Genomic DNA, 27,091 nt, shown 5'->3' with positions numbered 1-27,091 from the left:
GCTGCATGGAGGAAGACTGGGGTTTATAATTATCGTTTAAAGGGATAGTTCACCCAAAATTCAAATTTCATTTCTCATTTCTCATTATCTCCTCCCCCTCATGTGGACTAAGGGCTGGGAGAAGTTTCAGAGTCCTCCGTGGCTTCTCTGAGTTACAGCGGGGCTCCGTGCAGCACTGCATGTCCATATGACGGTTGAGAACGGAGCTCACTCTTGTATTGAAGCCCCGACATGAGAAATTGTTCCGCCGGTGACACAGGAAAAGCAGTGAACTGAGACACTGGGAGCTTCCGCTACAAACGAGCTTAAAACATAGACTTACTTAATTTTTTTTCGGAACAATTTCGCATTTCAGGGCTTCAATACAAGAGGGACATTACAGACGAGCAGCATGGAGGTATTTGGATGTTTTTTGGTGTGTCTTTTTGGACAAAGAAAAGTGGTATCCATTCACAACCATTATATGGACAAATACTGCTGCACGGAGCCCCCCGTAACTCAGAGAAGCCACGGAGGACTCTGAAACTTCTCCCAGCCCTCAGTCCACATGAGGGGGAGGAGATAATGAGTGAAATTAGAATTTTGGGTGAACTATCCTTTTAATTATTTCTCAGGCAAAGATGTTCAGCCTGAATGAAACCGGATCTACTGCATTTTATTACAACTGTAACTGTAATCTGTGGAGTTGTTGGATTGTGTATTTGACACTGTGACTTTATTAATCCACTCCTGTTGTCTCCCTGCAGCGCGGGCCCCTCCCCCTGCTGAGGACATCCACATCTCCTCGCTGCCCCCCAGCGCCCCCACAGACCAGGAGGTGGAGCAGGAGACGGCAGCACCAGGTGAGCTCTCCTTCTCCTTCTCCTCCTCCTCCTCCTCCTCTTCCTGCTCTGTAAACCAGGACAAGCTGCAGCTGTGGTTTTATTACCAGTTTATCTCTTATGCTCATCTCTCTGCCCCACATACACACACAGTGGACTTCTGTCCCAGTTTCAGTCTGTTTACTGCTCATGTTCACTATGAAACTTCTCAACACAGAGAAACTGATCATACAAACATGAATACGACACAAAGGAGTTGTTTTAAAGAACTCATCTGATGTGACAGAAATGTGTTTTTTTATTCACCTCCATGTTTCTTTAGCAGCTGTTCTGGAGCTTTCATTCATTCATATGAAGATGGAGTTGTCGTCATTGAGCCTGAAATCTGTTCGAATATTTACTCAATGTTCATTTAGACGTCCATATTTCCATGGCAACTACTGTAGGAACACTGCAAAAACTCAAAATCTTTTTCTTGTCAAAATGTCTCATTTCTAGTCAAAACTAATCTCTTTTCACTTAAAATAAGACTCATCACCTAAAAATCTACTTGTTTTTAGATCATTTTCACTTGTTTCAAACAAATATTCACTTGAAATAAGTAGAAAAATCTGCCAGTGAAAGCAAGTTTTTTGTGCTTGTAATAAATAAGGAAGAAAAGCTTGTTCCACTATCAGATTTTTTTTACTTATTTTAAGTGAAAATCTGCTTGAAAGAAGTAAAAAGTGTCTAAAAACTAGCTACTTTTTATTTGATGAGTCTTATTTTAAGTAGAATGAGATTTGTTTTGACTAGAAACAACACAAATATTCTTGGTTTTTGCAGTGAAACAGCTGATGTTGTTTATCAGATCAGCTCATATTTATCTTACCCTGTTTTTCTTCTGTCTGTTCACTCACACATTAATACCTCAAATAGAAACTCAGTAATTGTAATAAACCGTCCAGACGTCTCACACTAGTACAGGACGTTTGATTTGGACCTGAGTCGATCTGTTATAGAGAACAGTGGATCAGACACTGAGGGCTGCTGCTGCTGCTGTGAATCCTTCAGACATTTATTTTGTGTTTCTTTGTGTTTCAGACGACGAGGTCGGAGACAAAGCCGTGATCCAGACCACACACACCCACAGAGTCTCCGCTCCGTCCGTCTTCCTCAACAAGCAGGACCAGGACCCGTCGTCCAGCACCTACTTCGACCAGAGGGTTCCTGTTCCCGAGGACGACGGCGCGGTGAGTCCAGCAGGGCGTTCACAGAGCCGGCACCAAGCCTCCATGGGGCCCTAAGCAAAATTTGATTTTGGGGCCCTCTATTTTTGCAAATAATATTGATTGTTGATCATTCACACACCTACTATAAACTCATTGCAGCTCTGGCAATGTCGTTTAGGCTGCATTATCCTATTGACGTTCGTCCTATCATTGTACACTGCAAAAATTCAAAATCTTACAAAGAATATTTGTCTTATTTCTAGTCAAAATGTCATTTCTAGTCAAAATAAATCTAATTATACTTAAAATAAGACTCATCACATTTAAAAAGTAGCTTGTTTTTAGACACTTTTTACTTCTTTCAAGCAAATTTTCCACTTTAAATAAATAGAAAAATCTGACAGTGGAGCAAGTTTTTCTTTCTTATTACAAGCACAAAAAACTTGCTTTCACTGGCAGATTTTTCTACTTATTTCAATTGAAAATTAGTTTGAAACAAGTGAAAATGATCTAAAAACAAGTTAATTTTTAGGTGATGAGTCTTATTTTAAGTGGAAAGAGATAAGTTTTGACTAAAATTGAGACATTTTGACAAGAAATAAGACAAATATTCTTGGAAAGATTTTTTGAGTTTTTGCAGTGTAGTGGCAAGAATGGCTGTGTGCTATAGAACTGGTCTAGTGAGCAAAATCAAAACTAATGTTTTAAAATCTTTTGGCTGAACCAACCTTTCAAAGGGTTAGGTTGCTTCCTCACCATGCGCCTCTTTCAGGCCACACTTTCTTCTCCCACCCCAGTTCTCATCTGTATCTTGATAGCTGTATTCAGGGGCGTCATGCAACCCAAAAATTGGAGGGGGCGCAGTGAACGTAATGTCCTATCGCGCGCCAAAAAATTTTTTGGGATGCCCTCAAATCACTTATTTTGGGCATTAACACTAGTGCTGGGGACTGAAAAGTTGGTAAACTGAATTTCAGAAATGTTATCTTGGCCGAACAATAAGGTGGATGCACTTCAAAAAACTTATTTCATTGCTCCATGTATTGATTTTTCAGCAGTTGTAAATAAATGCGGTGCACATGGCCATATATTGATTTTTCATGGCTTCTTTGTAAACAAATGCACATGGCCAGGGACTGCTAGCAAAACAGCGGAAAAGCGAGCAGACTTACATAGGCCTAGTTCCTAGGTTACATCAGATATATATATGTTAATTGCATAGTTTTGTTTGTTTGTTGTTGTGCAGTCCTCATGAGAAGTGAGCCTGTTTTTCCCTGGCTGTACTTTGTGCTATTGAAGCTCATTCATCCTCCAGTCCACTCTCTGGTCGTGTTCATAAACAGAGAAGATCTAATACCTTCAAAATTATCTAGCAAACGTAACATTACTGCTGCTAATGTCTTTTGAACTTTGTGAAGTTTTACGAGGAAAAACGGGAGATCGGCGGAGATTAAGCGTTAGCTTGTAGCTGTTAGCTAGCGTCGTTAGCTACTAGCTAGTGACCAAAACAATGATTTTTCCCTATTTTTCGGAAAAGTCAGGTAATGCCCGTTCAATCGCTATTGAGCCACGTCTGTCCTCTATCATGGACACTATTTTTCTGATGTCCTTACAAGCAATAAATCTGCCTAATTTTCAATGGTTTCCAATGGGAGTTAACCCTTCCGTGACCATTGTTTGTCCAACCAAGCAACAGTAACCGTGGGGGGCGGGGCCTTGACAAAGGGTCAATTGTGGGTTTTTTTGTACAATTATATATCTTTTATCATACAGAAATCATTCTCATACATGCAAAAAATATGTAGGCTATTATTATTTTTTTGTTGTTATCGTAATTGCTCTTGGGGCCCCCTAGTGGCCGCGGGGCCCTAAGCAGGCGCTTAGTTCGCTTATGCCTTGGGCCGGCTCTGGGCGTTCATGATGGGATGCTGCTGCTGCTGCTGTGACAGTGAGTTTATACTGTGTGGTGGTGGTGTTCTCTCCTGCAGTGCGGCATCAGCCTGCGTAAGCTCTGGGCCTTCACCGGGCCGGGCTTCCTGATGAGCATCGCCTACCTGGACCCGGGAAACATCGAGTCCGACCTGCAGTCTGGAGCTAAAGCCGGATTCAAGGTACGCTACCTTCACACTCAACTGTCTGGTCTCTGAAATACAACAAAGTATAGACGAATTAACACGTTTACAGTCCAGATACATTCAGTTTACAAGCACATAACAGGAGGAATACCAGCAGATGTTATGATTCAAAAGCTGGAACTTTATCAACATCTTTGATCAATATTGACTTTGATAGTTCAACAGCAGCATGATGACTCTTTAAACAACTGCAGAGACACAACGTAGTCGTAGTAGTAGTACTACAGCCAGGCATCAATCAACATTCATAATTCAAACTTAAAGGGATAGTTCAACATTTTGGCAAACTGGCCCATTGCCATAATCCCTATAGTCATAGCAGTAGGTTCGTTACCTTTAATTGTCAGTGCAAGCTATTTTTAGAACGGCGGAGCAGAGCCGCGAGCTGCTCAGAGCTACGCTACGGAGGCTCATGGGATTTCTTGGTTTCCCTCATCAAACTCATCAAATACACAATCCAACAACTCCACAACGCTCTGGTGGACAAGTTGTGACCTGCACATTCACCACGCAATGAGATAATAACACAACGTTACCAGACAGAGTTGTTTTAGAGGGAAATTCAGAGACTGCTTGATGAAAAACTGTCCCTGAAGGCAACGCACATCAGCGGTTTTGCATGAATTTACCTCTAAAACAACTCTGTCTGGTAACGTTGTGTTATTATCTCATAGCGTGGTGGATGTGCAGGTCACAACTTGTCCACCAGAGCGTTGTGGAGTTGTTGGATTGTGTATTTGATGAGTTTGATGAGGGAAACCAAGAAATCCCATGAGCCTCCGTAGCGTAGCTCTGAGCAGCTCACGGCTCTGCTCCGCCGTTCTAAAAATAGCTTGCACCGACAATTAAAGGTAACGAACCTACTGCTATGACTATAGCGATTATGGCAATGGGCCAGTTTGCCAAAATGTTGAACTATCTCTTTAATTACTAAATATTACATAAGGTGCAGGCTGAAGCTATTCAGCTGATAAGTTCCTTCCCTTTAATTCTTCATTTCAGTTAAACCTTTGCAGCTCTTCATGGTTCAGTGGAACAGAAAGGAGCAGAAATCTTATAATCAACAAATGAAGCCAAAATAAATAAAAGTTGCAAAGTCTAATCCCAAATGATCCATCCTGTTTATATCTTTCTAGCATACTATGTTTTAATTTATTTTTAAACTGTGTTATGTTTTTGGATTGTTTTAAATCCTCTGGCAGCCACAGACATACACAGGCTTTTTAATATACAGTGGGTACGGAAAGTATTCAGACCCCTTTAAATTTTTCACTCTTTATTTCATTGCAGCCATTTGCTAAAATCAAAAAAGTTCATTTTATTTCTCATTAATGTACACTCAGCACCCCATCTTGACAGAAAAAAACAGAAATGTAGAAATTTTTGCAAATTTATTAAAAAAGAAAAACTGAAATATCACATGGTCATAAGTAACCCTTTGCTGTGACACTCATATTTAACTCGCATGCTGTCCATTTCTTCTGATCCTCCTTGAGATGGTTCTACTCCTTCATTGGAGGTTACAAAAGAATTTCTGCAGCACTCAAGGTTCCTAAGAGCACAGTGGCCTCCATAATCCTTAAATGGAAGAAGTTTGGGACGACCAGAACTCTTCCTAGACCTGGCCGTCCAGCCAAACTGAGCAATCGTGGGAGAAGAGCCTTGGTGAGAGAGGTAAAGAAAAACCCAAAGATCACTGTGGCTGAGCTCCAGAGATGCAGTGGGGAGATGGGAGAAAGTTCCAGACAGTCAACTATCACTGCAGCCCTCCACCAGTCGGGGCTTTATGGCAGAGTGGCCCGACGGAAGCCTCTCCTCAGTGCAAGACATATGAAAGCCCGCATAGAGTTTGCCAAAAAACACATGAAGGACTCCCAGACTATGAGAAATAGGATTCTCTGGTCTGATGAGACGAAGATTGAACTTTTTGGCATTAATTCTAAGGTATGTGTAACTGGTATGGAGAAAACCAGGCACTGCTCATCACCTGCCCAATACAATCCCAACAGTGAAGCATGGTGGTGGCAGCATCCTGCTGTGGGGGTGTTTTTCAGCTGCAGGGACAGGACGACTGGTTGCAATCGAAGGAAAGATGAATGCGGCCAAGTACAGAGATATCCTGGAAGAAAACCTCTTCCAGAGTGCTCAGGACCTCAGACTGGGCCGAAGGTTCACCTTCCAACAAGACAATGACCCTAAGCACACAGCTAAAATAACAAAGGAGTGGCTTCGGAACAACTCTGTGACCATTCTTGACTGGCCCAGCCAGAGCCCTGACCTAAACCCAATTGAGCATCTCTGGAGAGACCTGAAAATGGCTGTCCACCAACATTCACCATCCAACCTGACAACTGGAGAGGATCTGCAAGGAAGAATGGCAGAGGATCCCCAAATCCAGGTGTGAAAAACTTGTTGCATCATTCCCAAGAAGACTCATGGCTGTACTAGCTCAAAAGGGTGCTTCTACTCAATACTGAGCAAAGGGTCTGAATACTTATGACCATGTGATATTTCAGTTTTTCTTTTTTAATAAATTTGCAAAAATTTCTACATTTCTGTTTTTTTCTGTCAAGATGGGGTGCTGAGTGTACATTAATGAGAAATAAAATGAACTTTTTTGATTTTAGCAAATGGCTGCAATGAAACAAAGAGTGAAAAATTTAAAGGGGTCTGAATACTTTCCGTACCCACTGTAGTATACTAGGTTGTTTTAAGTTTCCCTCTCAGCTCACACTGCAAAAACTCAAATATCTTACCAAGAATATTTGTCTTATTTCTAGTCAAAACAAATCTCATTATTCTTAAAATAAGACTCATCACATGAAAAGTAGCTTGTTTTTAGACACTTTTTACTTCTTTCAAGCAGATTTTCACTTGAAATAAGTAGAAAAATGTGATAGTGGAGCAAGTTTTTCTTTCTTTTTACAAGCACAAAAAACTTGCTTTCACTGGCAGATTTTTCTACTTATTTCAAGTGAAAATTTGTTTGAAGTAGAAATTATCTAAAAACAAGTAAATCTGTAGGTGATGGGTCTTATTTTAAGTGGAAAGAGATTAGTTTTGACTAGAAATTAGACATTTTGACAAGAAATAAGACAAATATTCTTGGAAAGATTTAGAGTTTTTGCAGCTCATATCTCCCCTCTCTTTCCTTAAACATGTTTTGAATGTTGTTAGGGAGTAAAGTGATTGATAAAAAAAAATGCTGCCAAACGACCTCAAAGAGACAGAAACATGTAAAAACCATCACACGTCAAACATCAGCCTGTTGGTCTCAGATCAGCTGAAGACGACAGGTCAAAGTTTAACAGAGACGAACTTCGTCCTTCCGGGACCCGGAAAGACGAAGAGACGGAGTGAGTGTTGACAGAGTGGTGAAACAGTGACCGATCCTTCAGCCTTAAACCAGATCATCAGTTAAAGGAAGAGTCTGTTGTTTTCTTAAAGGGATAGTTCACTCAAAATTCAAATTTCACTCATTATCTCCTCCCCCTCATGTGGACTAAGGGCTGGGAGAAGTTTCAGAGTCCTCCGTGGCTTCTCTGAGTTACAGCGGGGCTCCGTGCAGCACTGCATGCCCATATGACGGTTGAGAACGGAGCTCACTTTTCTTCGTCCAAAAAGACACACCAAAAAACATCCAAATACCTCCATAGTGCTCGTCTGTAATGTCCCTCTTGTATTGAAGCCCCGACATGAGAAATTGTTCCGAAAAAAATCGAATAAGTCTATGTTTCAAGCTTGTTTGTAGCAGAAGCTCTCAGTGTTGCTCTGCTGGAATCTCGCGTGATTTGCGGAGCCGTGAACTGGGTGTCAATGCAAATCCCGCGAGATTTGGACGAACCAGGAAGAGCAACACTGGGAGCTTCCGCTACAAACAAGCTTAAAATATAAACTTATTTAATTTTTTTCGGAACAATTTCTCATGTCGGGGCTTCCATACAAGACGGACATTACATACGAGCAGCATGGAGGTATTTGGATGTTTTTTGGTGTGTCTTTTTGTTACGAAGACAGTTGGTATCCATTTGCAACCGTTATATGGACATGTGCTGCTACGCCGAGACCCCCTGTAACTCAGAGAAGCCACGGAGGACTCTGAAACTTCTCCCAGTCCTTAGTCCACATGACGGGGAGTAGATCCAATCCAATCCAATTATATTTAAATAGCACGATTTAAACAAACACAAGGTTTCCAAAATACTGCACAGCAAGATAAAAATACAATAAGTAACACAACAGAAGCACAATAAAATAATGGACACAATAAGATAAAATAAAATACGATAAAACTAAATTAAAATCAATGAGATAAAAGAGATACAAAATAAAACACAGTAAAATCAAATAAGAGCAAATAAATAAAATCATTAGAATAAAATAAATGAAGTCAACTTCCTACTGGGTGTTGAAAACCAAGGAGAAGAGGTGGGTCTTAAGGTGTAGATAGATAATGAGTGAAATTTCAATTTTGAGTGAACTATCCCTTTAACAGTGAAAACTTAGCTTCCCCTGTCTGCGATGATGACTCAGGTGTAGTAAAACAGATTATAGGTTATTAGCAGCATCACTGATGATCAATCTGGGTCGACTTCCATCAGTCGAGTGTGTTTATAAATGTAGTTTCATTGTTTATAAATGTAGTTTCATTGTGTTGTTGAGGAGAAGTTTTCTCTACACGTATAAATATCTCTCAGTGTTGATCTCCTGGCAAACGCCTGCGTGGGTGAAACCTGAACTCACTGTGATGAAGTCAGAGTCAAACCAGAGACTTCCTCTGCTGCTCCTTGGTTTGATGGAGCTGACACAACGAAACTATTTCTGTCTGTTGAAACAGGAAAACAAACACAGAGTCTGAAGATGTTTGTGACATAATGTTCAGAAATAACCAGCAGGTCGACACCACATCATGAATCACTGTGAACAGATAAAGAAACATCGATGGTGTCCAGAGAGGATCAGAGTTTATTCACCGGCTGTTCATCTAGCGCCACCATCAGGTCATAGTGTAAACATCTTGTCCCTATGATTAAAACTGATGTGTATAAACAATATCCCAGTTAACACCTGTAATTAGTTTACTAATTACAATTTACTTCTGAAACTCAAATAATAAAATGCTTAAACTTCTGTTAATGATATTCCTCAGCTACATCAACATAAACCACAGACATGAGCTAACTGATGGAAAAAAATAACATCTGCATTAAAGGGATAGTTCAACATTTTGTCAAATTGGCCCATTGCCATAATCCCTATAGTCATAGCAGTAAGTTCGTTACCTTTAATTGTCGGTGCAAGCTATTTTTAGAACGGCGGAGCAGAGCCGCGAGCTGCTCAGAGCTACGCTACGGAGGCTCATGGGATTTCTTGGTTTCCCTCATCAAACTAATCAAATACACAATCCAACAACTCCACAACGCTCTGGTGGACAAGTTGTGACCTGCACATTCACCACGCTATGAGATAATAACACAACGTTACCAGACAGAGTTGTTTTAGAGGTAAATACAGAGACTGCTTGATGAAAAACTGTCCCTGAAGGCAACGCACATCAGCGGTTTTGCATGAATTTCCCTCTAAAACAACTCTGTCTGATAACATTCTGTTATTATCTCATAGCGTCTTCCCGGTTTATTCACTTGCAAGTGGACGTTCCTGAACAGCAACAGTCAAGTCACCAGTTGGGAAAAGCGCAATGACTTTAGGACAAGAGCCTGCGTACACGTCACAATGTTTCAGCACCTGTGGGCGACTCCATACACGGTCTTGCACTATGATGTTAAGCTAAACGAAAACAGCCACAGGTGGTTGTCCAAATGCTGAACACACATTCCTAAGTTTCTACCATACATAGTTTTAAAACCTTTTACAACCTTGAACAGATCGTATAAGGACAGGCTCCACCCCTTTAAGCATTCATTGCTCACATCAAAGAAGAAACTACTCTACATTTGTCTCCAAAAATTGCAGTCACAATAACGTCAAAAGTCAAACCGTCTCATCATCATCAGAATAAGGAGAAATACAACATTTACTTACTGATGTTGTGGAACACAGTAATGTTGTTATTTCTGTTCTATTTTAAATGATCTGTTTCATTCATTTAAAATGCTCCTTTTTTCATTTTTATGTGTCCTTTGTAATGTTTTAATGCCTCAGTTACATGAAGCACTTTGAATGCAAAGTTTGTCCTTATGGTCATTCTGGTCGTGGTGCGTCCCGAAGTCGGAAATCTGAGTTTCCAACTGGGAGATTAGGAGTTCTGACTTCTGACGTCTCTGTCTTTGACCTGGTTTAAGTGTTTGCTGACCCGGTGTCTCTGTTCTGGTTCTGGTTCTGGTTCTGGTCCTGGTTCTGGTTCTGGTCCTGGTTCTGGTTCTGGTCCTCCAGCTCCTCTGGGTTCTGCTGGGCGCCACCATCATCGGCCTCCTGCTGCAGCGGCTGGCGGCCCGGCTCGGCGTGGTCACAGGGATGCACCTGGCTGAAGTCTGCAACCGCCAGTACCGCACGGTGAGTCAGTCAGTACCGGGTCTGGGTCCGGGTCCGGGTCTGGGTTAGGGATGTCATGATTATACATTTTCTTGGTACGATTAGATTATCACCATTATTATGCACTAATTAATTTCACAACATGTGTAAAATCAAATATAGTCAAAATATAATTACATTACTCATTGTTTACACAAAATATTTCAAGTATCTATTAATATTATGACCAATTATTAATCCGCCAGGGGAAGCGTTTGAAATGTTCAGGTCATAAATTGTCATCTATACCAAATGTTTATGTTTATTTTAATCGTTTTTTGTTTTGTTTTGCTTTTTTTTAAAATTAAAAATGACACACTAACATTTAAATTCCTACCAATTCAATGTTACGTTAGATAAATGGACCAGTATCTGTGCATTTACCTTTAGTTTTGCGCACATCTGCCGATACGGTTCCAACATCAAATTTTTGTGAAAGTAACGGTATTTAGGAATCTTTACGATCAATTAATTGTGGCGTTTAAAACCACGATTAATTGTGAAAACAAGTAATTGTGACATCCCTAGTCTGGGTCTGGGTCCGGCATGGGTGCAGATCCCCCCCAATTTCTGAAAAACATGAATTGTCCCCCCCAATAAAAATACCCCAAACTATTCAAAATTTAACAAATGTATTTTCAGACTTCACATTCTTCACATCTAAAAAGAAATGATTGAAATGGTGGAACAAATAATGTTTGACAAAAATATTTCTGACTCCACATCCCATCTCTGGTCTCCTCCACTACGATGCAAATTAATGTTCTCACACAGACGCTGATGACATCAGCAGGCTTTAAAAAAAACAACCCCCTCAATCTTAGGGCTTCATTTATTGATATTCATCCATATCAATTAATCATGCATAAAGTTCCATACACTGGGAGAAAAGGAAGATGGTGAGAAGAATTGGGATCTGGGAAGGTCGGTGGGAGGCGAAAGATAAGAACGTGAGTAGATATTACATGTCCGAGACCCTTTAAATTATAATTTATTAATATAACAGCAGTGATACGGCTGTTGGCTGTTTAGGGCAAATAAACAAGAAAGGTATAAGCACAATAAATGATTCCCTGTGCAGTACTTTTTGAATGATATGCCGAGACTTTGCGGAGTTGTGATTTATGGTCGCATAGTAGGGGTTGCATACGGGTAAAAAAAAAAAAAAAATCACTTTTGTGCCCCCCCCCCCCCCAATCCTGGCATCGGATCTGCCCCCCTGGGGTCCGGGTCCGGGTCCGGTCTGTTGTCTGAGCCGCGACCACCTGATCTGAAGATGCTGGTTGTTGCGTAAGCAGCTCTGTTGTTGCCACGGCGGCGGCGGCTCTAATCCTCTGTTATATAATGTAAGACAAGAACATTATCACAGGAAACACGACGTTTACAGTTAAATTCAGAGCGACTGAAACAATCATTCATGTTTATATATAGCTCTAAATCCAGGTTGAATGAAATGTCTCTGCTTCTCTAAAACCTGAGGATAAAAAAACGACTGATATAAATATATAAAACAAAAGGATGTAAAGCTGGAAACTGACTTTATGGAGTCACATCTGAACTGTGGTCAAACGCCGGTAACGGGACGAGATCAGTCAAAACGGAGGGTTCAAGCAAAGATGGTTTATTTTGGTTCAAGCTAAGCTACATCGAGGGAGATAAGAGCCGTATCGCCCGTAATTAGCTTAGCTCAAACACTGGAAGTGTATAGGTAGTGTTAGCCTGCCTCCTACCTAAAGTCGCTAATTAGCTTAGCTCAAACACTGGAAGTGTATAGGTAGTGTTAGCCTGCCTCCACCTAAAGTCATCAGAGAAACTCTTCAGCAACTCTAAACGGAAACCGGCGGGCCGATCTTCGTCTCAGAGCTGACAAAACTCTCCGGTAAGGCATCTTGAGCGGTCAAATGCCGCTAACGGGACGAGATCGGTCAAAACGGAGGGTTCAAGCAAAGACGCTTTATTTTGGTTCAAGCTAGCTACATCGAGGGTAGGTTAGCTTCCTATTTCAAAGTAAAAGCACAAATTCTATCGTCATGGTTTTCTGTATGTAAAGAGCAACGGGTGTTTTATTTTGTGAAAGTAACCGGAAGTGCGTTGGTCACAACGGCTAGCTTGAGTAGCGCCAAAAACAGCTGGTATTTAGACACACAATCCAGTGTTTGAGCTAAGCTAATTAGCGACTTTAGGTGGAGGCAGGCTAACACTACCTATACACTTCCAGTGTTTGAGCTAAGCTAATTACGGGCGATACGGCTCTATCTCCCTTGTTACTGCACGCACAGTCGAAAGGATGGTGTCTATGGCAAGTGGATTTAACATTTAAAAGCTAAGTTTGACTATCCGGAATTAACATTGTAGATATCAACACTATGTGAATTACAGATATCTGTAACTGAATTACGACTATTCCTAATTCCAGTTTGAGATATCTACAAGGTCATTTCGCCTATAGCCTAGTCAAAACTTAGCCTATATCTGAACAGGGACATGTAGATATCTTTAATTGAGGTGAATTAAAGATATCTTGAACTGGAATTAAGACTAGTCAGAATCAAATTGTAGATATCTCAAACTGGAATTACTAGTCGTAATTCAGTTACAGATATCCGTAATTCACATAGCGGATATCTGCAACTGAATTATAGATATCTGTAATGACAAACCCCATACACATGAATGGTTAAAGTGACGTCATTTGTCCTAGGACGAACGTAGTTGCGGATCTGAAATATTCTTTTTGACTCGGCAAAACTGAATTACAGATATCTGCAACACATATCCAGCCCTGCTTTTAAATGTTAAAATCGCTTTCCATATGGTGTCTGTCTGCTGGTCATGGACTCGGGAGTGAGACAAGACACGAAAAAAAAAGTTAGCTTATCCCTTTAACATTGCAGTAACTTTGTATCATGATGGTATTGAACTCACAGCTCAGGTTAGTTGGATGCTGATCTTGATGTTTCTCCTGTGCAGGCTCCTCGTATCGTCCTGTGGTTGATGGTGGAGCTGGCGATCATCGGCTCCGACATGCAGGAAGTCATCGGCTGTGCCATCGCCTTCAACCTCCTCTCCTCCGGCAGGTGACCTTCAACAGACTCGCTCTTCTAGATAGATAGATAGATAGATAGATAGATAGATAGATAGATAGATAGATAGATACTTTATTAATCCCAGTAGGGGAATTCAGGTGTCTCTCGCTCATCCAGACAGTTAAAACAGTTAAAACACAGACCAGTGCATACAATAAATACATACAAAGCCAGCAAGTGTGCAGTGTAAGAGCACGTATAAAAGTTAAAGTGGAGCTATAGAATAAAATCACAGTGTAAGTGCATGATAAGAATTGTATAAAAGATAAAAGACAGACTGGATGAAGACTGGATAAAAAACTATAAATAAAATAAATAACAACTGATAAAACAGATCAAACTCTACCGCCGGCCGCCATGTTGGATGTTGATCGCTTCACTTCCTCTGTGTGTGTGTGTGTGTGTGTTTTCACCCGTAGGATCCCGCTGTGGGGCGGCGTGCTCATCACCATCATCGACACCTTCGTCTTCCTCTTCCTGGATAAGTACGGTAAGTACGGCGTGCAGGTCACTTCCTGTCCCAGTTTGACGTGGATCGAGTTCAGATCAAAGTGAAAGACGTCGTTGTTTCTCTGCAGGTCTGAGGAAGCTGGAGGCGTTCTTTGGTTTTCTCATCTCCATCATGGCCGTCACGTTTGGATATGAGGTATTTAAGTTAACAAACCTGCATCTGATAATTAAATCAATAATCAATGCATTAAATAGTCAGTGACAGTAAAATGAGGATTCACAGGCTCATGAATGTTGAAAATTAACATATTAAAGGTCACATGTGTACATTTAAGACAAGTCATGTATTGTTTTGATTATCTAAATAACCAAGTTAAACATTAAATTACATTCATTCAGAGTGTTAATGTGCAGTTCATGTATGTTGCGTACTTCTAACGAGTGTCTGCTCAGTCGAACTTGTCAGAGCCGTTTGTACCTTATAAACAAAGCTGTAAATAATTTAGATTTTTTGGTTTTTGGTTTGATTGAAACTTGAAGATAAAGAGCAGTTCCATAGCTTGGTTGCAGGGTGCTGAATTATTTAAGACTAATAACAACTAATAATACAGTTTTCTTATTGGTTAAGACATATAATGTGTGTTTTTTGGTTAAATAATGAAGATATGGAGCCGAGACTAGTTTTTGACTGTGTTTGCACAGGATTATTGTTTTTGTCTTATTATTATACTGCACAGTCTTTCATTTTATAACAGAGAGTTTTTCAGTCTGGGGAGTTTTGTTTCTGAAGCACCATCAGCTACATGCTCGGGCTCTGCAGCCTTTAGTGGGCATCTGCAGGAAATAGACGGAGCCGCTCTAACGCCTGTGTTTCCTGTGTTTCCTGTGTTTCCTGTGGCTCAGTATGTGACGGTGGGGCCGGACCAGGGCCAGCTGCTGATGGGGATGTTCGTGCCGTACTGCGAGGGCTGTGGCGCGGTGCAGCTGGCTCAGGCCGTGGGCATCGTGGGAGCCGTCATCATGCCGCACAACATCTACCTGCACTCGGCTCTGGTCAAGGTGAAGCTCTGCACGCTGTGGTGGTTGTGTTGTGTTGTGTTGTGTTGTGTTGTTTGTTTGCATCTCTTTTAGGCCAGTTGGGCGATTCCTCCAAGAGTCCAGAACATAGACACATTAGCAGTGGTGGACAGTAACGGAGTAAATTTACTTGAGTACTGTACTTAATTACATATCCAGAGGATTTGTACTTTACTTGAGTATTAGATTTCTTTGGTACTTATTACTCTTACTTGAATACATTTCCAAGACAAATATTTTTACTTTTACTCAAGTTAATTTCTAGGAAGGCTGAAAAGTACTCGTTACTTTCAGGTCTTTTTCTAAAATCCTATTGGACACAAGCTGTGTTTGTCAAAGAAGGAAACCCTGACCCCTAAAAGCAGCACATCAGTGCAGCTGCTTTCAAAGAGTTCATTCTCACAAACAAGAGTTAAAAGCTCCTTACATTCATTTAGAAACAATTATAGTAATTCACTGATGTGAAAAATAAGAAATTTACTCTTACTGTTACTTTTACTTAAAGTAAATTTAAAAGCATGTACTTTTGGATACTTAAGTACCTTTAAAAGCAAGTACTTTTTTACTCTTGAGTAACATGTCGACTGAGCTACTTTTACTTGTAACAGAGTAAATTTTGACCAGTAGTATTTGTACTCTTACTCAAGTACTGGGGTCGAGTACTCTGTCCATCTCTGCAGAATACAATACAAACACAATACAGTAGAACTGAAACACAATACGACATAGAACAGACACAAATGACGTCATGCAGCCCAGTGTCAAGTGATGTTATCAGTGTATTTTCAAAAGAATCTGATTATATACAGGGAAAATAAATGTAATTCACTTCTTTTTTCAATGCAATACTATGTATTTTTGACAAATTTTACATAATTTGTCACTTTTATTCAGAAAAAAAGTGGTGTTTTTTGGATAAGTTCTGTCTGGTGTTGCTAAAATGCATTAAAATTCAAATATAGAAACACAGTATTTAAATTTAATGTTTTTAGAAGAAGGTATACTTTTTATAAGTACACTTAAATCCACTATAGGTGGATAAGATATTTAATATTTATTCTTTCATGGTTACACCATTTTCTCCTAACACAACGTTACCAGACAGAGTTGTTTTAGAGGGAAATTCATGCAAAACCGCTGATGTGCGTTGCCTTCAGGGACAGTTTTTCATCAAGCAAACTCTGTATTTACCTCTAAAACAACTCTGTGTGGTAACGTTGTGTTATTATCTCATAGCGTGGTGAATGTGCAGGTCACAACTTGTCCACCAGAGCATTGTGGAGTTGTTGGATTGTGTATTTGATGAGTTTGATGAGGGAAACCGAGAAATCTCATGAGCCTCCGTAGCGTAGCTCTGAGCAGCTCACGGCTCTGCTCCGCCGTTCTAAAAATAGCTTGCACCGACAATTAAAGTTAACGACCCTACTGCTATGACTATAGGGATTATGGCAATGGGCCAATTTGACAAAATGTTGAACTATCCCTTTAACGCGTGGTTCGCTTATCTTAATCTTTTTGTGGGTAAATATTTGGCTCTTGTACCAACCATAACAGCTTCTTACATAGATTAGATATGAGTGGTGTCCAAGAGAGATGACTATGGAGTTGAACGCCTACAGTAACAGTCTCTTCTGTTCTATCTGTTGTTGTGACGTGTGTCTGGACTTGAACCTGGTCCGGTGCTCGGTGTGTGTCCTCCTGTGTTTCAGTCCCGAGACGTGGACCGGAGCGACAGGAAGCAGGTGAAGGAAGCCAACAAGTATTTCTTCCTGGAGGCGACCATCGCTCTGTTCCTCTCCTTCCTCATCAACGTCTTCGTCGTCGCCGTTTTCGCCGAAGCTTTTTACAACCGCACCAACACGGAGGTGGTGAGTGTCTCGGCCGCCGCTCGCCGCTCGCCGCTTGCTGTTAATGCCCTAATTGATTCAGTTTAAAGGGATAGTTCACCCAAAATTGAAAACTGTCTTCGTAAAAAGACAAAAAGACACACCAAAAAACATCCAAATACCTCCATGCTGCTCGTATGTAACGTCCGTCTTGTATTGAAGCCCCGAAATGCGAAATTGTCCCGAAAAAAATTAAATAAGTCTATATTTCAAGCTTGTTTGTAGTGGAAGCTAAAAAAAGAAAAAAAAAAAAGCTTGAAATATAGACTTATTTAATTTTTTCAGGACAATTTCGCATTTCGGGGCTTCAATACAAGACGGACATTACAGACGAGCACTATGGAGGTATTTGGATGTTTTTTGGTGTGTCTTTTTGTTACGAAGACAGTTGGTATCCATTTGCAACCGTCATATGGACATGCACTGCTACGCCGAGACCCCCTGTAACTCAGAGAAGCCACGGAGGACTCCCAGCCCTTAGTCCACATGAGGGGGAGGAGATAATGAGTGAAATTTCAATTTTGGGTGAACTATCCCTTTAATGAACTTTGTGAATCTTCAGTGGCCTCGTTCTGTTCACAGCTCACAGATCTCTGGTTTCCTCTAACGAACGCTGCCTGGTGTTTTCTGATTGCAGCACAACGTCTGTAACGAGTCAGGAAGTCCTCACACACACCTGTTCCCTCTGGACAACCAGACTCTAGAGGTCGACATCTATAAAGGAGTACGTTTCACTTTCATTTCCTTTTGTGACCTGTGACCAAGGTTTTTATTGTTTTAAATCTTTCAGTAGTTTTTATGTTTATTTAGTTTTTCCAGTTTGCTTTTTTATTTCAGTCTCACACGGGCGTCCGGCCCGTTGAGAATAGAAGGTAAAGAAAGTAAACTGAGCAAAATAATGTATAACTGTCTATTTAGTCTGTATAACTCAGGTGCATTTATGTCACCATGGATCCTGCAGGTTAAGCAGATATTGGATGAGTGTGGGTTGTCATATATTTGGCTCTCTCAAAGATGTGTTAATTCTGACTGGCTGAAGCTAACTGTCGAGCGGAGACTGAAAGATCCGTTCCAGCAGACATGGAGAAGCGAACTTGGCAGTATGACATTATGTGACATCTACATTGAGTTTAAAGCAGAAGTAAGTGATATATTTGTGTTAATATAAGTCTTAAATAGTTATATCTTCCGACAGCAATCACTTACATAGAGTGTTTGGACTGAAACACGGGTCTGTCAGTCCCTCTGCTCTGCTCTGAGCCGAAGAGAAAACATTTATCGTATCCTACAGTTTTTATCCAATGAGGAGAGAGAACGGCATGCAGGGCTGTGTGTGCAGCCAAGGGACTCCGTGAATGTGGCGACGTAGGGACGAGGATTGTTATGGTGCGTTCAAGGAAACTCGTATTTTTCCAACCGTGAAGTGGTACCAGTTCGATCTGGTACGAGTTCACCGGTCGGAAGTTACGAGTGGCCGTTATAGTGACTTTCACCGGTAAAACAGGTCGGAAAAACACGAGTGGGTTGCCTGGAACGCTACAAAGTCGTAAGTTGTGACTTGAAGCTGTAATTTACGATTTCAAAAGCCTGCCTGGAACGCAGCATTAGCGAAAACGACCGGACCACTTACTTCTGCTTTAAACAAGAGTTTAAGTTAGAAAAGTATTTATTGTGTTCAAACCAAAAGTATAGACAGGCCATCTGCCACTTCAGAGTAAACAATACAAGAATATCAAAAGTTATTGGTATAAAGGACTCGATAGAAGTCCGAGGTGATGTGATCTATGCAAAGACGGCCAGAGTGGTGATGAGTTCCATGTTTTGTTTGAATGCAAGAACACATGTATTGTATATCTAAGAGAAAAATACCTCCCTAAATACTATGTTTGTCGCCCATCTATGTTTAAACTAATTTTGTTATTACAGTCTGATAAAACAAAAGTTATTTATAAGCTAGGTGCCTTTCTGAAACGTGTTCGCTCTGTCCTGGTCAGAGATGTATGTACAAAGTATGTACAGCCCCCACTGCCTCTAGCTATGTCTGATTATTTGTACTGTTTTATTGTTTGTACTCCATACCACTTACGTGGTCGTGAGAAAATAAAGTAAAGTGTAAAGTGTAAAGAACTCCGACTGACCGAAGGAAAGAGCCGGAGCCTACAGTCTGTGGCCGGAGCAACACATTTATTTATTAGAAGTTTAAAAGTTACTGATTAAACGCCTGTAGCCTACGCCTGTCTTCAATATTTACAAGTACGGTAGCTCCAGTAGGTCAAAATACCTAGATTCCATCATGCGCAGAACACAAATTAATATTCCTTTCAATGGGGAAATCCCGATACACTGTAAAAAAAAAAGAGCTGTTCCAATGTAAAATCTTTCAGTAACTAATTCCCTAGCTATTGTTAATTTACGCAATTTCTCTGTTCAAGTAATTTTCTCAATTAAAAAATCTTGGTTGGCTCAATTTGATTTGTTTGCTTGCCCAACCATCAGAAGAATTCACTCAATTAAAGTTTATCCATTATCCCAACCATTAAAGAATTCACTCAATTAAAGTTTATCCATTATCTTATCATACTTTCAATTAGAAATTCTTCATTGGACATCCCAATGAAAAATAGCTAGGGAATTAGTTTCTATACAATTGTTCATTAAAGCAATCAACATAAAATTCTTAATTGGATGTAAAACTAGACATACTGAATCAACAGAATGGAAGCAGCAATGTTTTTTTAACACAACTTTATTAAAAATGCAAATAGTGCAACTTTGCAGGAACTGGCACCAACTCCAGGATGTCGACCTTAACTCCGTCAGTTGCAGTCTCCACATCAGCTGTCTAAATTAAAGTACATACAAGACTCGTTAAAATCTTTCAAGATATTTATAGCAGAAGTGTTTCCCCCTGATGCCTGAAATGTTGATTTACCTGACATGTCTTCATGATAGTGTAGGTTCTTTGAGAAAGTACTGCAGGCCTTGGATTGCAACCGATCTTCGATGCATGGTAATGTTGTGTTCTGTATAGAAAGAACAATTAGGAAATTGCATCACACAATGTTCAACACTGCATTATTACTTGCACCGATAGGCCACACGTGGGAGATAATATTTACTAACATTAAAATTGTTTCACATTAATAAATCATAAAACAATATACACAGTGGGTCCTGCATATATCATATGAAAAAAAATATTGCTTAAGTTACAGCAGGCGAAAACAGTGAAAACACAAGCGCGTCACAAAGAATTTCCCTCTGTTGTATGTTGATTAGATTAAATTTAATGTAGACCAATCAGTTAGGCTAATTGTGAAACATGAATTTATTGATATGAATGTGATGATTTCTGTACATCCAGAGCCCCGGGGCAGCGCTGCTCTTCTGACCTGGAGCCTCACTTTTCATTTAACAAACCATTCAATGAGATCATGAATTAACCAGCTGCTGACTCCTTGACGACCCTCTACTCTCTGTGGCTGCTCCCCAGGTGGAGCTTCACTTCTCCAAAAACGTGGGAGCAAATTTCCAAACAGGCGTCATTTGGATTAACTGTCCGCAGATTGGGACTCTAAATGATTTCTTTCTCGCATGAAAAAATATTAAAACTAAGCGTTAGTTTAGCTGATGGCCGGTATCCTCCAGCCAACATTAACATTAGCTAGTCAGTCTGTCAGCTAGCTAATGTTAGCTAACTAGCTAGAATATCAAAGCCAAAGAAATATTAAGACGGTTATTTAACTTGTTCGCTAGGAACACGTCGACCATGATGAGTTAAGATACAACTACCAACAAAGTAGAGTTTATTATTTAGCAACTTGATGTGAATAAACTCACCTTGTCTGGTCTCTGAAGATGCTGCTCCTCGAATGGCACATTTGCACTGGCCTTGTGGACAAGTTTTGACTTCATTCACTTGATGAATCATTTGTCATTGATTGAACGAGTCACTCGTATGAAATGTCACATGACAGCCAGCATCTCTTTGACTGGATTTATGTCTTTTAATTGAGCCAACAGCTAACTGTGGGTGTTCACTGTATTTGAATATGTTAGTTCTTTCAACAATTTCCAAAGAATGATCATTCCAACATAGATTAACAGGTTCAGTCAATTGATACCACGCCAAGAAATTGATTCAGCAATATATTTTTGGTTAGCCCAAAATGTCATTCATTGGGTTTTTTACAGTGTAGGCGTACACATGACCAAATATTCGGGTTAGAAAAGGAGTAACCCAGGGGCCTTTTTCGGGTTTTTAAAAACCGGAATATGAGCATATTTGCGTTTTTCAAAAGGGTTATTGGTGTTTACATGGCCATGCGCAACTGGGTTATTGCTAATATTCCGGTCATGAAAGGGTTACTGACTGCATGTAAACGCACTGTAAAAAATGCTGCTAAAGATCTAGATTTAAGTAACTTTGACATGTAAACTGGAGTCCTGACCAGTCGCTCTCTTGTTTTTATGGTGTTTCTGTGTGTAGCTCTGCTGAATTAGTTTGGTTTCGTGTGTGTGTGTGTGTGTGTGTGTGTGTGTGTGTGTGTGTGTGTGTCAGGGCGTGGTGCTGGGCTGCTTCTTCGGCCCGGCGGCGCTCTACATCTGGGCCGTGGGGATCCTGGCTGCTGGTCAGAGCTCCACCATGACGGGGACGTACTCGGGCCAGTTCGTCATGGAGGTGAGTGGAGGAGGAAAACGCCAAGATCTGATTGTTTGTGAAGCTTGGAACACTTTTAAACTTTAAAAAAAAAATAGCCTACAATGAAATAAAATGCTTTCAAATGTTCTATTGCATGGGGTTACTATTGCTTTTGTAGCCTATGCTAATGGATACAGATATGAAATATGGACAATATGGATGGCAGTAGGAACGTGAGTATCGAACGTGAATCACATTGTTCGTTTAATGTCATAAAAGTTTTTGTCTGACAGTGTGGGCCAACGTTTCCACAACAGTATGACATTTTATATTGTATAAACACGTTGGCCCACACATATAGCCTATCATTTTATTTCTGTTTAATTTAAGCAGCACACAGTATTAAAAGTATCTCAGTTTCATTAACTTAAACAAAATGTGCCGGCCAAGCGAGCTTCCAACAAGATCAATATTATATACAGCTCTGGAAAAAAATTAAGAGACCACTCCCAAAATGATCAGTTTCTCTGGTTTTTACTATTTGTAGGTATGTGTTTGAGTAAAATTCAATTATTTTTTCTTTGTTTTATTCTATCAACTACCGACCAAGTTAAAATATTCTTGCTGTGTTCTTTAGGAATAAATATGAACATGTTTTCTTTGCATTATTATTATTATTATTCAAGGTCTGAAAAGACATTTAGATAGATATTTTTGTTATTTAGACTAGTTTAGTCATTTTCAGCCAATAAAAGCTCTAAATGACAATATTTTCTTTTTCAATTTTGGGAGAAATGTTGTCGGTAGTTGATAGAATAAAACAAAGAAAAAATAATTGAATTTTACTCAAACACATAGCTATAAATAGTAAAACCAGAGAAACTGATCATTTTGGGAGTGGTCTCTTAATTTTTTCCAGAGCTGTATATATTACTGTATTTGACGTGCATATAAGACTGTCGTAGTAAACGTATTATGGTCAAACGGTCGTTACGCTGTCAGATACATTTTCAACAAAAACTTTTATGACATTAAACGAACAATGTGATTCACGTTCGATGCTCACGTTCCTACTGTATCTGTCATATCTGTATCCATTAGCAACAAAACAGGTGGCGCTGTAGCAAAAAACCAAGGGGTCTGAATGTGCAGGTCTCCGGGTCTGCAGACACATGCTTCTCCCTCACACACACACACACACACACACACACACACACTCTCTCTCTCTCTGCTGACTTCCTGTGGGTCCTCAGGGCTTCCTGAACCTGCGCTGGTCCCGTTTCGCCCGCGTGCTGTTGACGCGCTCGCTGGCCATCACGCCCACGCTGCTGGTCGCCATCTTCCAGGACGTGCAGCACCTGACGGGGATGAACGACTTCCTCAACGTGCTGCAGAGCATGCAGGTCTGACGTCACGCCGCTCTGCCACGGCCTCGCCACGCCATCATCATCATTATCATCATCATTATCAACATCAACATCATTATTAACATCGTTATTGGGACCAGTGACGGGAATAACGGCATTTAAATTACAGTTTTTCTCAATTGCTTAGACACAATTCCTGTTTTAAAAACTCACACCCAACAGTACAAACATCTAACTTCTGAGTCTCAATCAGTTTTTACCCTCAGACAATACACACAAGCTGTCGAAACACAGACTACATGAGTGTTACTTTGTTACACACAGGAGGGATTAAAGCAGAAGTAAGCGATATTTTTGTGTTAATATAAGTCTTAAATAGTTATATCTTCCGACAGCAATCACTTACATATAGTGTTTGGTCTGAAACACGGGTCTGTCAGTCACTCTGCTCTGCTCTGAGCCGAGGAGAAAACTTTTCTCATATCCTACAAGTTTTATCCAATGAGGAGAGAGAACGGCATGCAGGGCTGTGTGTGCAGCCAAGGGATGCGCGTGAATGTGGCGACGTAGGGACGAGGACTGTTATGGTGCGTTCAAGGCAACTCGTGTTTTTCCGACCTGTGAAGTCGTACCAGTTCGATCTGGTACGAGTTCACCGGTTGGAAGTTACGAGTGGCCGTTATAGTGACTTTCACAGGTAAAACAGGTCGGAAAAACACGAGTGGGTTGCCTGGAACGCTACAAAGTCGTAAGTCGTGACTTGAAGCTGTAATTTACGGTTTCAAAAGCCTGCCTGGAACGCAGCATTAGCGAAAACGACCGGATCGCTTACTTCTGCTTTAATTCAACACACTGCCACCAAAATGTCAAAAATAGGGTTTATCCACAGTATTTCCATATTTATTTTATCTTGCTCTGGTTGCCCTATCTCCCCTTCCTGTTGGAGAATGTTATTGTGCAGCTGATCTAGAAACTGAAGGAGTAGTGCAGTGTTGTATGGACCCAGTATGGCATGGCAGTGGAGGATGCCACGATTGCTAATGGCTGCACACATGGTGATGTTGCCTCCCCTCTGTGTGATTGCAACACTGTCCAATGATGTTGTGGAGATTGAACCCTGCCGCATCGATACAGATGTATTCATGAGGGTCAGCCATTGCATCCATCTCAAAGATTGTCTACAGGAGTCAAACACACACACACAGTACTGTGTGTAGTGGAATGAAAGAGGGGTCTTTACATACTATAGCATTTCTGTACAGTATAGAAATTACCTGCTCATATTGGAATCGTTGCTCCTTAACCCTGTCGGAAAAGGCATTGACCCTCAATTCTGATTGGTGTGTTAACAATTTTTAGGCTGAGTGTTTTCACCTGGAGTTTAGGTTATGATAACTTCAGTTAATTATATTGAGAGCATGTGTTTGCTGAATGAACACATGATTTATTTGGGCACTTTTGTGTAAGGTTTTGCAGAAAGAGTTTTGAATATTGAGACATGTGTGGAAAACAGGTGAATTGTGTTTTTGGGAAAAACTGTAAGATAAACAGCAGTTTGGATTAGATTTCATTTTCCACTCTGGTTCCTTGTTTGTGTTTTATTAATTTCACAGTCTCTGATGCGTTTTGTTAGTGGTTAATTATCTGAGTATCCAGTATGAGCTGAGTCTGGAGAAGTAGTTGTTTATGTTGTGTGTTAAGAATGTTTACATCTGAATCTAAAGGACTCATCTTCTTCATCTCTCCTCCAGCTTCCCTTCGCCCTCATCCCCATCCTCACCTTCACCAGTTTACCGTCGCTCATGAACGAGTTCGCCAACGGACTGTGAGTTCATTCAGAGAAAAACCTGCACTCGTTTACCCCAAACCCCCTCAGATCTGTTCATCCTCTCTCTGTCTCTCTCTCTGTCTGTCTGTCTCTCTCTCTGCCCCCCCCCCCCCTCCCCTCCCTCGCTGCAGCGTGCTGAAGGTCGTTGGTGGCGTGGTCGTGCTGGTCGTGTGCAGCATCAACATGTACTTCGTGGTGACGTACGTGACGGCGCTCGGCAGCGTGTGGCTCTACGTGGTGGCGGCGCTGCTCTCCATCGCATACCTGACCTTCGTAGGATACCTGGTAGGTGGAGAAAGGGAGGAAGAGAAAGAGAGAGGGAGGAAGGGGAAGGGGGAGATATAGAGATAGAGGAGGGGGAGAGAAGGAGGAAATAGAGGGAAAGAGAGAACACTGCAAAAACTCAAAATCTTTCCAAGAATATTTGTCTTATTTCTCGTCAAAATGTCTAATTTCTAGTCAAAACTAATCTCTTTCCACTCACCGCCTAAAAAATGACTTGTTTTTAAATAATTTTCACTTGTTTCAAACTAATTTTCACTTGAAATAAGTAGAAAAATCTGCCAGTGAAAGCAAGTTTTTGTGCTTGTAATAAGAAAGAAAAACTTGCTCCACTATCAGATTTTTCTACTTATTTCAAGTGAAAATCTGCTTGAAAGACGTAAAAAGTGTCTAAAAACAAGCTACTTTTTAATGTGATGAGTCTTATTTTAGGTAAAATTAGACTTGTTTTGACTAGAAATAAGACAAATATTCTTGGTAAGATTTTGAGTTTTTGCAGTGTGGGGGAAGAGAGAGGGAAGAAAGAGAGAGAGAGGAAAGAGAGGGGGAATAAAGAGGGGAGAGAGGGGGGAAGAGAGAGAAGGAGGAAAGAGTGAGGGAGAAAAGAGGGGCAAGAGAGAGAGTGAGGGGGGAAAGAGAGAGGGAGAAAAGAGGGAGAGAGCAGGGGAAAGAGAGAGAGAGTGAGGGAGGAAGGGGGAGATATAGAGATAGAGGAGGGGGAGAGAGTGGGGAGGTAGAGGGAGTGAGAGAGAGCAAGAGAAGGGGGAAATAGAGGGAAAGAGAGGAAAAAGAGGGAGAGAGAGGGAGCAAGAGAATGAGAAAAGAGGGGAAGAAAGAGAAGGAGGAAAGAGAGAGGGAGAAAAGAGGGGAGAGAGAGAGAGGGAGGGGGAAAGAGAGAGGGAGAAAAGAGGGGAGAGAGAAGGAGGAAAGAGAGGGAGAGAGAGGGGGAAAGAAAGAGGGAGTGAGGGAGGAAAGAGAGAGAAGGAGGAAAGAGGGGAGAGAGAGAGACAGAAAGAGGGAGAGAGAAAGACAGAGAGAGTGAGGGGGGAAAGAGAGAGGAATAGCGAGAGAGAGAGAGAGCGAGCACTAGACTGACTGGGCCTCTGACCTTTGACCTCTTGACCAGATTCTCCAACACACAGTTAATAATCAGACCGTCACCGTGACGACGGCGTGTTCCTGTTTCCTCTGGGTTAAACATGATGAGAGCAACAACGTCACCGTATGTCATCTCTCTCTCTCTCTCTCTCTCTCTCTCTGTGTGTGCAGGCGTGGCTGTGTCTGATCGCTCTGGGAGTTTCCTGTCTGGACCCGGCGTCGAGGAGGGACAACGACACGAGGATCCTGATGGAGCAGCAGCCGGAGTTCGACACCTGAGGCTTCGAGGCTTCGAGGCTTCGGTACTTTAATGTTTCTAACCAACAACCACAGAGCTGCTGGAACAGAAGAAAAACGGGTCTGAACAAACTGAACGAGACGTCACAGAAACTGTTTTTATTCACGATGAACTGACCAAAGGTGTTCGGTCTCCAGACTGATGACGTCACGTGACTCACACATGAAACCTCAGATCGTTGCCAAGTGCCACATACTGTATATTTTTTTGTCACCTTGTGCCTTAATTTTACTGTTGAGATCAAATATAAAAAAAACATTACAGTGCACTCACTCTTATTCTTATTATTTTAAATCAAAAATGAGTCCGAACAGAGACACTACAGGCAGTAACACTGTTTTATCATGTAAAACAATCAATTATGAGAGAGATTTACAAC

General features: G+C 41.0%; 1 protein-coding gene across 1 annotated transcript; it reads left to right on the top strand.

Annotated features, from left to right (window-relative positions):
• Positions 1–752: 752 nt before the first annotated feature.
• Positions 753–26,693, top strand: LOC146985194 (natural resistance-associated macrophage protein 2-like). Its single transcript, XM_085782948.1, has 15 exons — positions 753–842; positions 1,905–2,053; positions 4,021–4,143; positions 10,561–10,680; positions 13,669–13,775; positions 14,204–14,274; positions 14,363–14,430; positions 15,138–15,293; positions 17,021–17,179; positions 17,835–17,921; positions 21,759–21,878; positions 23,093–23,242; positions 24,958–25,031; positions 25,166–25,319; positions 26,586–26,693. The coding sequence occupies exons 3-15, from the start codon at positions 4,072–4,074 to the stop codon at positions 26,691–26,693; spliced, it is 1,446 nt and encodes a 481-aa protein (XP_085639074.1). The 5' UTR covers positions 753–842; positions 1,905–2,053; positions 4,021–4,071.
• The last annotated feature ends 398 nt before the right edge of the window (positions 26,694–27,091 follow it).

This window comes from Trachurus japonicus, chromosome 7, assembly GCF_045865225.1.
Source record: "Trachurus japonicus isolate A0001 chromosome 7, Traja_1.0".
NCBI classification, from domain to species: domain Eukaryota; kingdom Metazoa; phylum Chordata; class Actinopteri; order Carangiformes; family Carangidae; genus Trachurus; species Trachurus japonicus.
Note: the sequence above shows the minus strand (reverse complement) of the source record. Positions and strands in the feature narration are given on the sequence as shown.

Coding starts and splice junctions, on each gene's coding strand:
- LOC146985194 (XM_085782948.1), top strand. CDS start 4,072: ATGAGCATCGCCTACCTGGACCCGGGAAACATCGAGTCCGACCTGCAG. Junction 17,180..17,834: donor ACCGCACCAACACGGAGGTG/GTGAGTGTCTCG, acceptor TTCTGATTGCAG/CACAACGTCTGTAACGAGTC. Junction 25,320..26,585: donor TGACCTTCGTAGGATACCTG/GTAGGTGGAGAA, acceptor CTGTGTGTGCAG/GCGTGGCTGTGTCTGATCGC.